Source organism: Mobula hypostoma, chromosome 4 (genome assembly GCF_963921235.1).
Source record: "Mobula hypostoma chromosome 4, sMobHyp1.1, whole genome shotgun sequence".
In the NCBI taxonomy this organism is placed as follows: Eukaryota; Metazoa; Chordata; class Chondrichthyes; order Myliobatiformes; family Myliobatidae; genus Mobula; species Mobula hypostoma.
In genome coordinates, this window is record NC_086100.1 from 158,866,815 (window position 1) to 158,881,750 (window position 14,936).

The 14,936-nt window shown below is 40.3% G+C and overlaps 1 protein-coding gene and 1 long non-coding RNA gene across 5 annotated transcripts in view; one reads left to right on the top strand and one right to left on the bottom strand.

Annotated features, from left to right (window-relative positions):
* gstcd (glutathione S-transferase, C-terminal domain containing) overlaps positions 1–14,936 on the bottom strand; it is a 222,097-nt gene that overhangs the window by 12,618 nt on the left and 194,543 nt on the right. For 3 of the 4 annotated variants that reach the window (XM_063046825.1, XM_063046823.1, XM_063046822.1), the window contains 2 exons: positions 10,130–10,263; positions 351–381 (listed from right to left, as the gene is read on the bottom strand). The exons of the other annotated variant lie outside the window; for it this stretch is intronic. In XM_063046825.1, coding sequence (XP_062902895.1) covers positions 351–381; positions 10,130–10,263 — 165 coding nt within the window. The remainder of the gene's footprint in view (positions 1–350; positions 382–10,129; positions 10,264–14,936) is intronic. 4 annotated transcript variants of the gene reach the window in all.
* LOC134345715 (uncharacterized) overlaps positions 7,935–14,936 on the top strand; it is an 81,273-nt gene continuing 74,271 nt past the window's right edge. The window contains exons 1-2 of the long non-coding RNA XR_010017753.1: positions 7,935–8,084; positions 10,755–10,848. This is a non-coding gene — a long non-coding RNA (uncharacterized LOC134345715). The remainder of the gene's footprint in view (positions 8,085–10,754; positions 10,849–14,936) is intronic.

The window sequence follows — 14,936 nt, forward strand, 5'->3', positions numbered from 1 at the left end:
AGACTGATGAGAAAGAAGATTAAGCATAATCTTATTTAATAGCAAAGGAGGCTTGGGTCTTCTCCATCTTCATTATCTTATAAAATAAATGAACGCATGTATTGAATGTTGTAGTAAATGAATGAGATTGTGCTAATATATAATGATTAAGATGAACAGATAAATAAATGAAATCCAAACTGCTTGACTACTTCAGGACCCATATTAGCTCAGACATCAGTAAGTCTGGAGAACCATTTTTGTTTAGAGCTTGCACACTGTTATATCATTAAATGGCAAGGTCATTAGAGTCTGCACACATAATGTTCTTCAGCAATAGCATACAAGCTGTTAAGTAAAATGCTACGTACCTTATATGACAAAACACTCTTGAATTTTTGGCTAAAAAGGGAAATCAAATTTAACTATTAGAACTTACATCTGATAATAACATTTAACACAAGCAGTGGTACTCATTTCACTATGTATTGTGAATACTTTTGCATAAGTGTTCATGGGCAATTTTCTATATATTCCAAATGTAGATAAGTGTATAGGATTTCATTAAAAATACTTATCACTATTTCATGAATATGTGCATCTTAAGAATAAAAAAAACTTTACTGGAAGCAAATGTAATTATTAAGCAAAAACAAAATGACACAATTACTTCTAATAACTTTTTGACAGCACCTAAATTCTAAAATGAACCAATCACATCAAGCAACCAAATGGTGGATGAGTGATCTACTCCTGGCCTCTTGCCTGCTATCCTGAATCCATGCCATTGTGCTAAAGGCTAGCAAGTAGTTCTGACTACTGGTTCCCTTACTAATAGGGTCCTCCAGCAACACCAGCAATAACTGATATGTTAACTAATACTCTGTAAACAGTTGGAATCTGGAACTGAGGAATAAGAGGTGACCACATTATTAGGATTATATTATGCACCTCATAACTGTCAGTTGGATTTACAGGAGCAAGTTTGTAGAGAGATAGCAGGCAGATGCAAGAAAAATAAGGTTGTGATAATAGGTGATTTTAATTTTGCACATATTGACTGGGGCTCCCACACTGTAAAAAGATTCGACGGGATAGAGTCTGCCAAATGCGTTCAGGAAGTTTCTTTAAACAATATGTAGAGGTTCCAAATAGCCAGTACAATACTGGATCTTCAATTTGGGAATAAGATAGGGCAAGTGACAGATGTGTTTGTAGTGATCACAATTCCATTAGTTTCAAGATAATTATGGAGAAGGACAGGACTAGTCTTCAATTTGAGATTCTAAAGTGGAGAAAAGCCAATTTTGTTGGCTTCAGAAAAGATCTGACAACTGTGTATTGGGATAGGTTGTTTTCTTGCAAAGGGATGCTTGATAAGTGGGAGCCTTCAAAAGTGAAATTTTAAGAGTACTGAGTTTGTATGTTCCTGTTAGAATAAAAGACAAGGGCAACAGGTTTGTGGAACCATGGTTATAGAGGGAAATTGAGACCTTACACTCAACATAGATAAGACCAACGAACTGATTGTGGACTTCAGAAAGGGTAAGACAGGGTTACACACACCCATTCCCAGAGAGGGATCAGAAGTGGAAAGAGTGAGCAACTTCCAGTTCCTGGGTGTCAAAATCTCTGAGGATTTATCCTGGGCCCAACATGTCGATGCAGCTACAAAGAAGGCACAACAGTGGCTATATTTCATTAAGAACTTAAGGAGATTTGGTATGTCACCAAAGACCCTCGCAAATTTATACAAATGTACCATGGAGAGTATTCTAAGTGGCTGCATCACTGTCTGGTATGGGGGAGGGGGGTCTCAGGAGGGTGACGTTCTCAGGATTGCTGCCAGTGCTACGTGACAGAGATGGTAAGAATTGGAGGAGATGGCAGTTGAATGCGTGGCTGAGGAGTTGGTGCAGGGAGCAGGGTTTTAGATTTTTAGATCATTGGGATCTCTTCTGGGGAAGGTGGGACCTGTACAGATTGGATGGGTTGCACCTGAACTCGAGGGGAAGCAATATCCTTGCAGGTAGGTTTGCTAGCATGGTTCGGGAGGGTTTAAACTAATTTGCGAGGGGGATGGGACCCCAGAGCGATAGAGCAGTGAAAGAAGTGCATGGAGTAAAGCCAGATCTAACATACAGAGAGGCTTTGAGGAAAGAGAAGCAGAATAAACGGTGTAAAGACAGTAAGGTAGAAGGGCTGAAATGTGTGTACCTCAATGCAAGAAGCATCAGGAACAAATGTGATGAACTGAGAGCTTGGATACATACATGGAATTATGATGCATTGGCCATTACAGAGACTTGGCTGGCACCAGGGCAGGAATGGATTCTCAATATTCCTGGATTTCAGTGCTTTAAAAGGGATAGAGAGGGCGGAAAAAGGGGAGGAGGGGTGGCATTACTGGTCAGGGATACTATTACAGCTACAGAAAGGGTGGGAAATGTAGCAGGATCCTCTTTTGAGTCAATATGGGTGGAAGTCAGGAACAGGAAGGGAGCAGTTACTCTACTGGGGGTATTCTATAGGCCCCCTGGTAGCAGCAAAGATACAGAGGAGCAGATTGGGAGGCAGATTCTGGAAAGGTGCAAAAATAACAGGGTTGTTATCATGGGTGACTTTAACTTCCCTAATATTGATTGGCACCTGATTAGTTCCAAGGGTTTAAAAGCCGCAGAGTTTGTTAAGTGTGTCCAGGATGGATTCCTGTCACAGTATGTGGACAGGCCGACCAGGGGGAATGCCATACTAGATCTACTACTAGGTAATGAACCGGGTCAGGTCACAGATCTCTCAGTGGGTGAGCATCTGGGGGACAGTGACCACCGCTCCCTGGCCTTTATAATTATCATGGAAAAGGATAGAATCAAAGAGGACAGGAAAATTTTTAATTGGGGAAAGGCAAATTATGAGGCTATAAGGCTAGAACTTGCGGGTGTGAATTGGGATAATGTTTTTGCAGGGAAATGTACGATGGACATGTGGTCGATGTTTAGAGATCTCTTGCGGGATGTAAGGGATAAATTTGTCCCGGTGAGGAAGATAAAGAATGGTAGGATGAAGGAACCATGGGTGACAAGTGAGGTGGAAAATCTAGTCAGGAGGAAGAAGGCAGCATACATGAGGTTTAGGAAGCAAGGATCAGATGGGTCTATTGAGGAATATAGGGAAGCAAGAAAGGAGCTTAAGAAGGGGCTGAGAAGAGCAAGAAGGGGGAATGAGAAGGCCTTGGCAAGTAGGGTAAAGGAAAACCCCAAGGCATTCTTCAATTATGTGAAGAAAAAAAGGATGACAGGAGTGAAGGTAGGACTGATTAGAGATAAAGGTGGGAAGATGTGCCTGGAGGCTGTGGAAGTGAGCGAGGTCCTCAATGAATACTTCTCTTCGGTATTCACCAATGAGAGGGAACTTGATGATGGTGAGGACAATATGAGTGAGGTTGATATTCTGGAGCATGTTGATATTAAGGGAGAGGAGGTGTTGGAGTTGTTAAAATACATTAGGACAGATAAGTCCCCAGGGCCTGACGGAATATTCCCCAGGCTGCTCCATGAGGCAAGAGAAGAGATTGCTGAGCCTCTGGCTAGGATCTTTATGTCCTCGTTGTCCACGAGAATGGTACCGGAGGATTGGAGGGAGGCAAATGTTGTTCCCTTGTTCAAAATAGGTAGTAGGGATAGTCCGGGTAATTATAGACCAGTGAGCCTTACGTCTGTGGTGGGAAAGCTGTTGGAAAAGATTCTTAGAGATAGGATCTATAGGCATTTAGAGAATCATGGTCTGATCAGGGACAGTCAGCATGGCTTTGTGAAGGGCAGATCATGTCTAACAAGCCTGATAGAGTTCTTTGAGAAGGTGACCAGGCATATAGATGAGGGTAGTGCAGTGGGTGTGATCTATATGGATTTTAGTAAGGCATTTGACAAGGTTCCACACGGTAGGCTTATTCAGAAAGTTAGAAGGCATGGGATTCAGGGAAGTTTGGCCAGGTGGATTCAGAATTGGCTTGCCTGCAGAAGGCAGAGGGTGGTGGTGGAGGGAGTACATTCAGATTGGAGGATTGTGACTAGTGGTGTCCCACAAGGATCTGTTCTGGGACCTCTAATTTTCGTGATTTTTATTAACAACCTGGATCTGGGGGTAGGAGGGTGGGTTGGCAAGTTTGCAGACGACACAAAGGTTGGTGGTGTTGTAGATGGTGTAGAGGATTGTCAAAGATTGCAGGGAGAAATTGATAGGATGCAGAAGTGGGCTGAGAAGTGGCAGATGGAGTTCAACCCAGAGAAGTGTGAGGTGATACACTTTGGAAGGACAAACTCCAAGGCAGAGTACAAAGCAAATGGCAGGATACTTGGTAGTGTGGAGAAGCAGAGGGATCTCGGGGTACATGTCCACAGATCCCTGAAAGTTGCCTCACAGGTGGATAGGGTAGTTAAGAAAGCTTATGGGGTGTTAGCTTTCATAAGTCAAGGGATAGAGTTTAAGAGTCGCGATGTAATGATGCAGCTCTATAAAACTCTGGTTAGGCCACACTTGGAGTACTGTGTCCAGTTCTGGTCACCTCACTATAGGAAGGATGTGGAAGCATTGGAAAGGGTACAGAGGAGATTTACCAGGATGCTGCCTGGTTTAGAAAGTATGCATTATGATCAGAGATTAAGGGAGCTAGGGCTTTACTCTTTGGAGAGAAGGAGGATGAGAGGAGACATGATAGAGGTGTACAAGATAATAAGAGGAATAGATAGAGTGGATAGCCAGCGCCTCTTCCCCAGGGCACCACTGCTCAATACAAGAGGACATGGCTTTAAGGTAAGGGGTGGGAAGTTCAAGGGGGATATTACAGGAAGGTTTTTTACTCAGAGAGTGGTTGGTGCGTGGAATGCACTTCCTGAGTCAGTGGTGGAGGCAGATACACTAGTGAACTTTAAGAGACTACTAGACAGGTATATGAAGGAATCTAAGGTGGGGGCTTATATGGGAGGCAGAGTTTGAGGGTCGGTACAACATTGTGGGCTGAAGGGCCTGTACTGTGCTGTACTATTCTATGTTCTATGTTCTACTACACAGTATCAAAATAAGCTGTAGAAAGTTGTAAACTTAGTCCGCTCCATCATGGGCACTAGCCTCCGAAGTATCTAGGACGTTTTCAAGGAGCAATGCCTCAGGAAGGGGGCATCCATCATTACAGACTCCCATCCCCCAGGACATGCCTGTTCTCATTGTTACCATCAGGAAGGAGGTACAGAAGCTTGAAGGTACACACTCAACTATTCAGGAACAGCTTTTTTCCCTCTGCCATCTGCTTTCTGAATGGACATTAAACCCATGAACACTACCTCACTACTTTTTTATTTTTGTACTACTTATTTAATTTAACTATTTAATAAATAAATACACACACACTTAACTCACGCTGATTTGAGTGTACTTCTATGTTACATTGACTGTTCCATTTATTATAAATTACTTTGATTACGCATTGCACATTTAGACAGAGACGTAACATAAAGATTTTTACTTCTCATGTATGTGAAGGATGTAAGAAATAAAGTCAATTCAATTCAAAATTGGTCCACTTGAAGATCAGCATGGTCATCTATGCATGGAGCCAAAAGAGGTGGTTTTTTTTTGCATCTATTTATTTGGTAGTGGACACAGAGTAAAGTTTTGCATAGACTATATCGGATTGCAGAAAAGGACATGCTTGTTGCCTTGAGACAAATTAGGGTGGAGAAGTCCCCAGGAACTGACAAGGTGTTCTGCTGGACCCTGTGGAAGGCTAGTGCAGAAATTGCAGTAACCTTAGCAGATGTATTTAAAAAGTCCTTAGCCACGGGTGAGATCCAGAGAATTGGAGGATATCTAATGTTTTTCCATTGTTCAAGAAAGAACATAGAACATAGAAAATCTATAGCATATTACAGGCCCTTCGGCCCACAATGTTGTGCCAACCATGTAACCTACTCTAGAAGCTGCCTAGAATTTCCCAACCGCATAGCCCTCTATTTCTCTCAATTCCATGTACCTATCTAAGAGTCTCTTAAAAGACCCTACCACCTTTGCTAGCAGTGCATTCCACGCACCCACCACTCTCTGTGTGAAAAACTTACCCCTGACATCCCCCTTGTAACTACTTCCATGCACCTTAAATCTATGCCCCCTCGTGTTAGCCATTTCAGCCCTGGGAAAAAAAACCTCTGGCTACCCACACAATCAATGCCCCTCATCATCTTATACACCTCTATCAGGTCACCTCTCAACCTTTGTCACTCAAGAAGAAAAGGCTAAGTTCACTCAACCTATTCTCAGAAGGCATGCTCTTCAATCCAGGCAACATCCTTGTGAATCTCCTCTGCACTCTCCCTATAGTACCCTTCCGACTCAACAAATAAGTGGGAAATTATAGGCAGGTGAGCCTGACATTAGTAGTGGGAAATTTATTGGAAGATATTCAACGGAACACGATATATAAGGATTTAGACATGGCCTAATTAGGAATGGTCAACATAATACTATGTGCGATTGGTCATGTCTAACCAATCCTATCGAGGTTTTTGAGGAGGTTACCAGGAAAGTTGAAGAAGGACAGTCAGTGGATGCTATCTACATAGGCTTTAGCAAAGCCTTTGATAAAGACCCGCATAGAAGCCAGGGAGCGGTAGCAGATGGCTGTCTCTCTGACTAGAGGCCTATGATTAATGGTGTGCCACAGGGATCGGTGTTGGGGTTGTTGTTGTTTTGTCATCTACATCAATGACCTGGATGATAATGTGGTAAACTGGTTCAGTTAATTTGCGGATGACACCAAGACGGCGGGGGGGGGAGGTGTAGTGGGCAGTAAGGATGGCTCACAAAGCTGGCAGCAGGATCTGGACCAACTGGAAAAATGGCAGATGGAACTTAATATGGACAAGTGTGAGGTGTTGCACTTTTGGGAAGACAAACCGGAATAGGACTTGCAGTGTCTGGTAGAACACTGAGGAGTGCAGGAAAACAAAGGAACCTGGGAATACAGATTCATAATTCCTTAAAAGAGATATCACAGGTCGTTAGGATCATAATGGACGTTTTGGCACACCGGCCTTCATAAATCAGAGAACTGTGTACAGGAGTTGGGATGTTATGTTTAAGTTTCATAAGGCATTGGTGAAGCAAAATTTGGAGCACTGTTACTAATCTGGTCACCTAGTTACAGGAAAGTTATCAATAAGATTGAAAGAGCACAGAGAAAATTTACAAGGATGTGCCTGACTTGAGAACCCAAGTTGTTAGGACTTTATTCCCTCCAGCATAGGAGAATGAGGAGAGATTTAGATAGAGATATAGAAACCTACGAGGGGAATTGACAGGGTAAATGCAAGCAGGCTGTTTCCACTGAGAATGGATGAGTCTAGAACTAAAGGGCATAGTTTAAGTGTGAAAGGGGGAATATTTAAAGGGAATCTGAGCAGGAACTTCTTTACTCAGAGGGTAATGCAAGTGTGGAACAAGTTGCCAGCAGACGTGGTGGATTTGAGTTCAATTGTAACAATTAAGAGAAATTTGGATAAGTACGTGGATGGTAGGAGTATGGAGGGCTATGGTCCAGGTGCAGGTCAATGGCACTGGGCAGAATTACCGTTTGGCATAGACTAGATGGGCTGAAGGTCTGTTTCTGTACTGTATTGTTCTATGACTATAAAAGACATTACAAAATGAGAATGTTTGAAAATAAAATGTATATTGTTGAAGATAAACCCTTTGCAATTTTCCATTTGATTTCAAAAAGTGATTTCTTTCACTGTTTTGTGAGTTCCTGTGGGAAAAACAATTATAGCTATAAAAGGCTCGGAATGTATAATGGTTTTTGTAATTGCAAGCATTCACCTCTTTAGATAGGAGCTACAGTTTGATCTTCTAATAATAACATTTTCAGTGATGGGGGAGGGGAAGGAGGCCTGGTGAGAGGTTTAGAATGTGTTTATGAATCGTGACGCCACTCCTTAATGTTCACAGGCACTGTTTTTACTTTGTTAGGTCATAGTGTTAAAATTGCTGTGAGCTGTCCTGTCAGTACAACATAAACGGTCTTTATATGAACCCTGAGCAGTACAGAAGCAAAGGTTGGTGAAAAGTATTTTAAGATTTGAATATACTTGGAGTAAAATTAAAGATCTGGATTGCCACAATAAATTTAAATTGAATATCCCAAGAAGCAATGCGTTATCTGCTCCTAACTGTAGTAATTGTTACAATGATCATTGCTTTCTTGATCGAAGTTGTCTCTCTCCACCTGAACTATGGCTCATCCAATACTCAGCTTGGATTGTGCTATTCATGCTGAGAATATATTTCTTACAGAGAGGTCACTTCCATCTAGCCTTTTAAAATTATGCATTACTACACAAAGAAAATCAAAGAAAAATAATAAAGATTTGCACTTTTATTTCAACTTTAACACAGTAAAACTGCTGAAGATAATTCACAGAAAGGAGTTATCAGACAAAAGTTGGCAACAAGCCAAAAAAGAAAACTTTAGGACAAGTGACCATAGATTTGGTGAAAGAGTAAATTTTAAGACATATCTTAAAGATGGGGAGAAAAATAGAGGGACCTAGAAGTATCATGTCTCCTGTTACAACCAAGGAAAGGAAGGGCCAGGGTTGGAGGAATGCATTATTTTGGAGTGCTCTGGATAATTAGTTTATTGGTAAATTGACTTATTTGTTTATTATTAATAGTCACATATTGAGGTACAGTGAAAGACTTCGTTTCACATGTCATCCAGACAGATAATTTCATTAGATCACTACATTGAGGTAGTCCAGGGAAAAACCATAACAGGATGTAAAACAAAGTGTTACAGTTACAGAGAAAGTGCAGTGCAGGAAGACAATAAGGCGCAAGGACATAAGTTGTGAAATCAAGAGTCCATCTTATTGCACTAGGAGACTGTTCAATAGTATTATTACAGTGGGAGCCTGATGGGATGTGTCTTCAGACTTTCTTTTGCCTTGTGCCTGATGGGAGGGGGCAGAAGAGAGAATGGCTAGGTCTTTGATTATGTTGAATGCTTCACCGAGGCAGTGAGAAATGCAGACGGGGTCCATGGAGGGGTGGCTGGTTTCTATGATGTGCTGAGCTACATCCACAACTCTCTGTAAAAGCCAGGAAAAACACTAGGAAACAAAATCACACTGAGTTGTGAAAAAGCTTTAGTGGGGAAAGCAATAAAAGGTGGCATAACTGAATAAGAGGAGGAAGGGGGAAGGCAAAGGAGAAAAGAAAAAGCAAACAGAAATAATAGACTTGAGAACAACTTGATTGCCAAAATTCCCCAGGTGAGGGGATGTGGAAATTGGAGAAAATATTAGTCTATAGTTTACTAATAAAATAGAACATATTTGCGATATCAAATACTTTTTTCACTATGATCTCGTGTTATTTGCATTTAATTAAATTAGTTAACATAAGAAACTTAGGTGGGCCCTTTATAGTATAGAAGCACATTTCTACAGGGGCACAACTGAGAGCATCTGACTAGCTTTTTCACTGCTTGGTATGGGAATTGTACCTCCCTTAATCGCAGGACTCTGCAGAGAGTGGTGCGGACAGCCCAGCACATCTGCAGCTGTGAACTTCCCATGATTCAGGACATTTACAAGGACAGGTATGTAAAAAGGGTCCGTAGGATCATTGGGGACCCAAGCCATTTCAACCATAATCTATTCCAGCTGCTACCATCCAGGAAGCAGTACCACAGCATAAAAGCCAGGACCAACAGGCTCCAGGACTGCTTCTTCCACCAGGCCATCAGACTGCTGAACTCACACTGATTTGAGTGTTACACTGACTGTTCTATTTATTATAAATTATTATAAATTACAATAAATTACTATGATTGCACATTGCACATTTAGATGGAGATGTAATGTAAAGATTTTAACTCCTCATATATGTGAAGGATGTAAGAAATAAAGTCAATTCAATTCAAGTCAATAGTTTAAAATTATCTGCTATATGTATGATAAAAATCCAATAAGAATGAATGATTTTCTTTAAAATAAGATGCCCTAAAGATTTATAAATACTTAAAAACAAGCCTCAAGGAAGACATGAACTAAATCACAAGGCTGTAATATCCATTCAGTCTCAGATAAGACCCTACCTTCTTGGGAACGTGTACTTGACTGTGTTTTGTATGAAGCCATAACAACATGGACAGATTACAAATGCCGCATTTGCCATGATACAATGATCAATGACCATGTCTGTCGCCACCCCACATGCATGAAGTGCCACCTGTAAAGGAAAAATGGGAGTGAAGAAGAACATTCACATAGGTGTGAAGACTTCACAAAATATCAGTTACCACAGTGTTAAAATGCATCTGCTTGAAAAGTTGAGTCCTTAAACCGAATTCCTGCATTAACTAAAAAAATCAAGAGGCTGAATTTTCTCACCTTTGCAAATCTTGGTATTTGAAAGTCCATGTTGAAATTACAATCTGATTTAAAAATCATGCATGTTAGTCATTTCTTTCTCCTTCACTATTCAGGATTATATGTTCCACATCTGTACATGTTGGCAGCAATTCAGTGGCTCGTCTAAATCCCATTTGTCAAGTATACGTAAAAAAACATGGAGAGCCCATACAACAGCTGGTTTAAATGTGAAAAATTATATTTTTCATTCATATATCTTGCACATGACGACTAACAGCAGAATATCTGGTTGTCTATTTCTCTCTATCATTCTGCTGCTAACTTGGCTGAAATCTGCTTTCTCGACAGATCAGGCACCGAGACTGGAGTCACTTCTGATCAATAGGATTGGCTACACAATGAAGTTCACTTATCCAAGTGCCTCAAACTTTATGGAGTGAAGGTAACATTTCTTGATTTAATTAAAGATATGTTTTATTGCTCTATTTTAAGTTAATCACTGATTGCATTAAAATTCGAAAACATCAATTTCCTGTTCTTTTCTGCATTGAATCATTGCACATGCAACTCGGTAACCAGGTACTAAGAAGAAATTTGGAGTGATTGCATCATGTCCCATCTCAATAAAGCAGACAGATCGTGGACACTTACCAAATCCTGTCTCGTTGCTGAAGCATAATTCCGAAAACTACTGCAATGAAACAAAAACCTTAGGTTTGTAGCTCTGAATTTAATTGCTCCAGCGCACGCTGCCTTGCTTTTACCTTCCAAATCAGAATCAGGTTTATCATCACTGAATTATATGTCCTGAAATTTGTTAATTTGTGGCAGCAATACAGTGCAAAAAAGTAGTGTTCACTTTGCCTTTAGAGCGTAGAACAGTACAGCACAGTACAAGGCCTTTGGCCTACGATGTTCCATCAACTTTTTAACCTGCTCCAAGATCAAACTAACCTTTCCCTCCTACGTAGTCTTTCCTTTTTTTTCCACCCATGTGCCCATTTAAGAGTCTCTTAAGTGTCCCTAATGTACCTGCCTCTACCACCACCCCAGCAATGAGTGTCATTCACTTACCACTCTATGTGTAAAATACCTATCTCCAACATCCCCCATTCTTCCTACATGAAGATGTTTCTTATAACAAACCTCCCTTACCAACTTTTTTGATAATCTGCTCTAAAATTGCTTGGTCAAATTACTTTCATCTGGTATGTACTACAATAGATGTTATGTTTTCATTCACACTTGAAGGCTCTGAGAATCTCCACTTCATTAATCCAACCAAAGGCATGCAGTAGGAAGGTTGATGCATGACACTGACATGTGGGGCTACCTCAGCTCCACTTTAAAGTCATAGTTCAATGAATCACTATCCTTTTATTTTTCCCTGTGTTCATTTTCTTTAATGTTTCTTATGCCTGGCCTCTCTGTTTGACAGATTCTGCTACTCCTTTAAGTAGGTAAACAGAAGTATTAGAAAGATCATCTGAATTTTCTTCTTGTCATTTCCTCAAACTTTACCTTCTTCCTGTATTGATGCCAAGATGAATCCATGTTAACTTGGCTACCCTTCAGCTTTTGCTTACTGACTCTAGGATTACCCTACAGGCTAAAAGGTTTGAAGATAGATTTTTAGAAGGATGTTATGAATAATTCAGGTGTAAAATCATCACATCTCAAACACATGTTGTTTATTAACTTCTTCAACTACTATTAATTGTAATAAATACATTGGAACGAGTGAAAAAAAGATTATTTGATTTGGTGAGGTGATCATATGTCAAAAGTTATATTGGACCAGACCTGAGGAATTTAAAATCAGACAATTAAATTAGATGAAATAATAATGATGCATAAATTGTGCACACCTATTCTGATTGAAAGGGGACTATGCTGTTTGCATTGTAACATTTAATGTACCTTTACAGATTATATCTTGTTAATATAAATATAAATTCACAGATAAGTCTTACATAGTTAACCTGGGGAACTTGAGGAACTGCACCTCTTCCTATAGATGCTGCTTGGCCTGCTGCGTTCACCAGCAACTTTGATGTATGTTGGTTGAGGGAATTTTTGCCTGCTTAGAAATTATTCTTTCAACTGCAACCTTCCTCAAACTTAGTGCATCACACAGACACATTGCAAGAAAATGTGTGAATTTATTGACAGTTTCGTAAACCTTACAACTCATCAAAAGAAATCATTTGTGGTTTTCCTTTAACCGCTTCCACTTTTTGAAAGCAGAGGCTTAATGACAGACAAGATACTTTGATCGGAAATACACTGAATTTAATGTGGAATTACTTCATCAGTTCATGGAGTGGAAGGAAATAATAGAGATATAAAAAGAGATTGTGTGTATCTTTATTAGTTTAATTCATGCAACCTCATTTCTCCAAATAGGAAAATATCACTCATTAAAAGATATATGGAGTCACAGAAACAGGTCTTTCAGGCCACCCAACCAATGGGAACTAACAACTAACCATTTACTATAATCCTACTCTAATCCCATTTTATTCTACGCACATTCTCGATCAATTTTCCCCAGATTCAACCTCTCTGAAGAGGCAATATACTGGTCTGTCATTCATGGGATATAAGTAAAGCCCCAACTTTGTTTTCATTTATGCATTCTTTACATCATTTGACTACTTAGATATAGGAGACTAGTGATTTTTAAAAAGTCTCAAGTTCATTTAACTAGATTGCACATTACTTCACTTTAGCTATTTAATACATTCCTGACCTCTTCTAAGAAGATAATAGACACAATTTCATTTTCTCTTCTGGCCAATATAGATAGCTTCAAATGATTCCTGCCTCAACATGTATGAATTTGCTTCATAGGCACAAAGAAGCTATTGCTCTTAAGCAAATTTTCCCTTCTCCCTGCAAGTCAAAGCCTGCTTTCAGGTTGGCCTGAAAACACAGTGCCACTCTGGATAGAGATTAATGCAGAGAAAACTGTACAGAGGGACAGGCTGTGCACTGTCATGGAATGAAGCCAAATATCCCCAGTACTTCACAACTAATCTGATCCAGCACAGCTGTTTTCCTTTCTGGTAAAAGCTTTGGCATTCCTGTCAAATTGAAAGGCAGGTGTGCTCAATGATAGCTTTCTAGGCTCTGTCTCAATTCACGTAAGTTTTCTAACATTTACAAAAATACCAAGTAATTTCATAAGCAGAATTCTACCTTTTCTGGTCTATTCAGATGTGAATCTGTACTCTTAAGGATGATCTAATATTAACTATCATTTTTAAGGACAATATGATCTATACTTATTCACTTCATCAGATTCAAATCAACAGATGCCTTCAATAAGTGGCGCCTATTTTTAAACTTCAATATGGTGCAGTGTGGTAGTGGTGTTCCATTTCCCCATGTCAACAGCTGTCAGCAGTCCTGTGCAAGTGTGTGAGAGGAAGCATGTTAATGTAATTGGTTACTCATTCTCATTATCCTGAATTAAACCGATGGTAATCATTCCGAAAACTCTCATATTGACATTCAGAATAAACTTACTTTGAACAGAGTACAAGGTAGAGTGGCGAAGTTTTCCCAACTCATTGGGAAGTATGATACAAATCAGGAGTGGTTTAAGTATTCAAACAATTATCATTACTATATCTGTACGTAGCACAGGTAACAAGACAGACAAAGGGAAGCTGAACTTAAAATTGCTGCTTGATAGAATGGGAGGAATTTTGCCTTTGGGCATTAATGTAAAATAAGGGAACATAAAATGTTCTACTGGATGATTAATAAATTCTCCCCGCTATTCTGGCCAATATTTATCAATTAAGACATAATAACTTGCTGTTTGTGGTATTTTACAGTTCACAAATTGGCTGCTGTGCTTCCATACATTATTACAATGGTCACACTTTACAAGAAAATACTTTATTAGCTGCAAATTTCTTTGGGGTGCCCTGAGGTAATGAAGAGCATATAAAAAAAATTAATTCTTTATTGAAGCAACACACATCAAAGTTGCTGGTGAACGCAGCAGGCCAGGCAGCATCTGTAGGAAGAGGTGCAGTCGACGTTTCAGGCCGAGACCCTTCGTCAGGACTAACTGAAGGAAGAGTGAGTAAGGGATTTGAAAGTTGGAGGGGGAGGGGGAGATCCAAAATGATAGGAGAAGACAGGAGGGGGAGGGATAGAGCCAAGAGCTGGACAGGTGATAGGCAAAAGGGGATACGAGAGGATCATGGGACAGGAGGTCCAGGAAGAAAGACGGGGGGGGGGGACCCAGAGGATGGGCAAGAGGTATATTCAGAGGGACAGAGGGAGAAAAAGGAGAGTGAGAGAAAGAATGTGTGCATAAAAATAAGTAACAGATGGGGTACGAGGAGGAGGTGGGGCCTTAGCGGAGGTTCGAGAAGTCGATGTTCATGCCATCAGGTTGGAGGCTACCCAGGCGGAATATAAGGTGTTGTTCCTCCAACCTGAGTGTGGCTTCATCTTTACAGTAGAGGAGGCCGTGGATAGACATGTCAGAATGGGAATGGGATGTGGAAT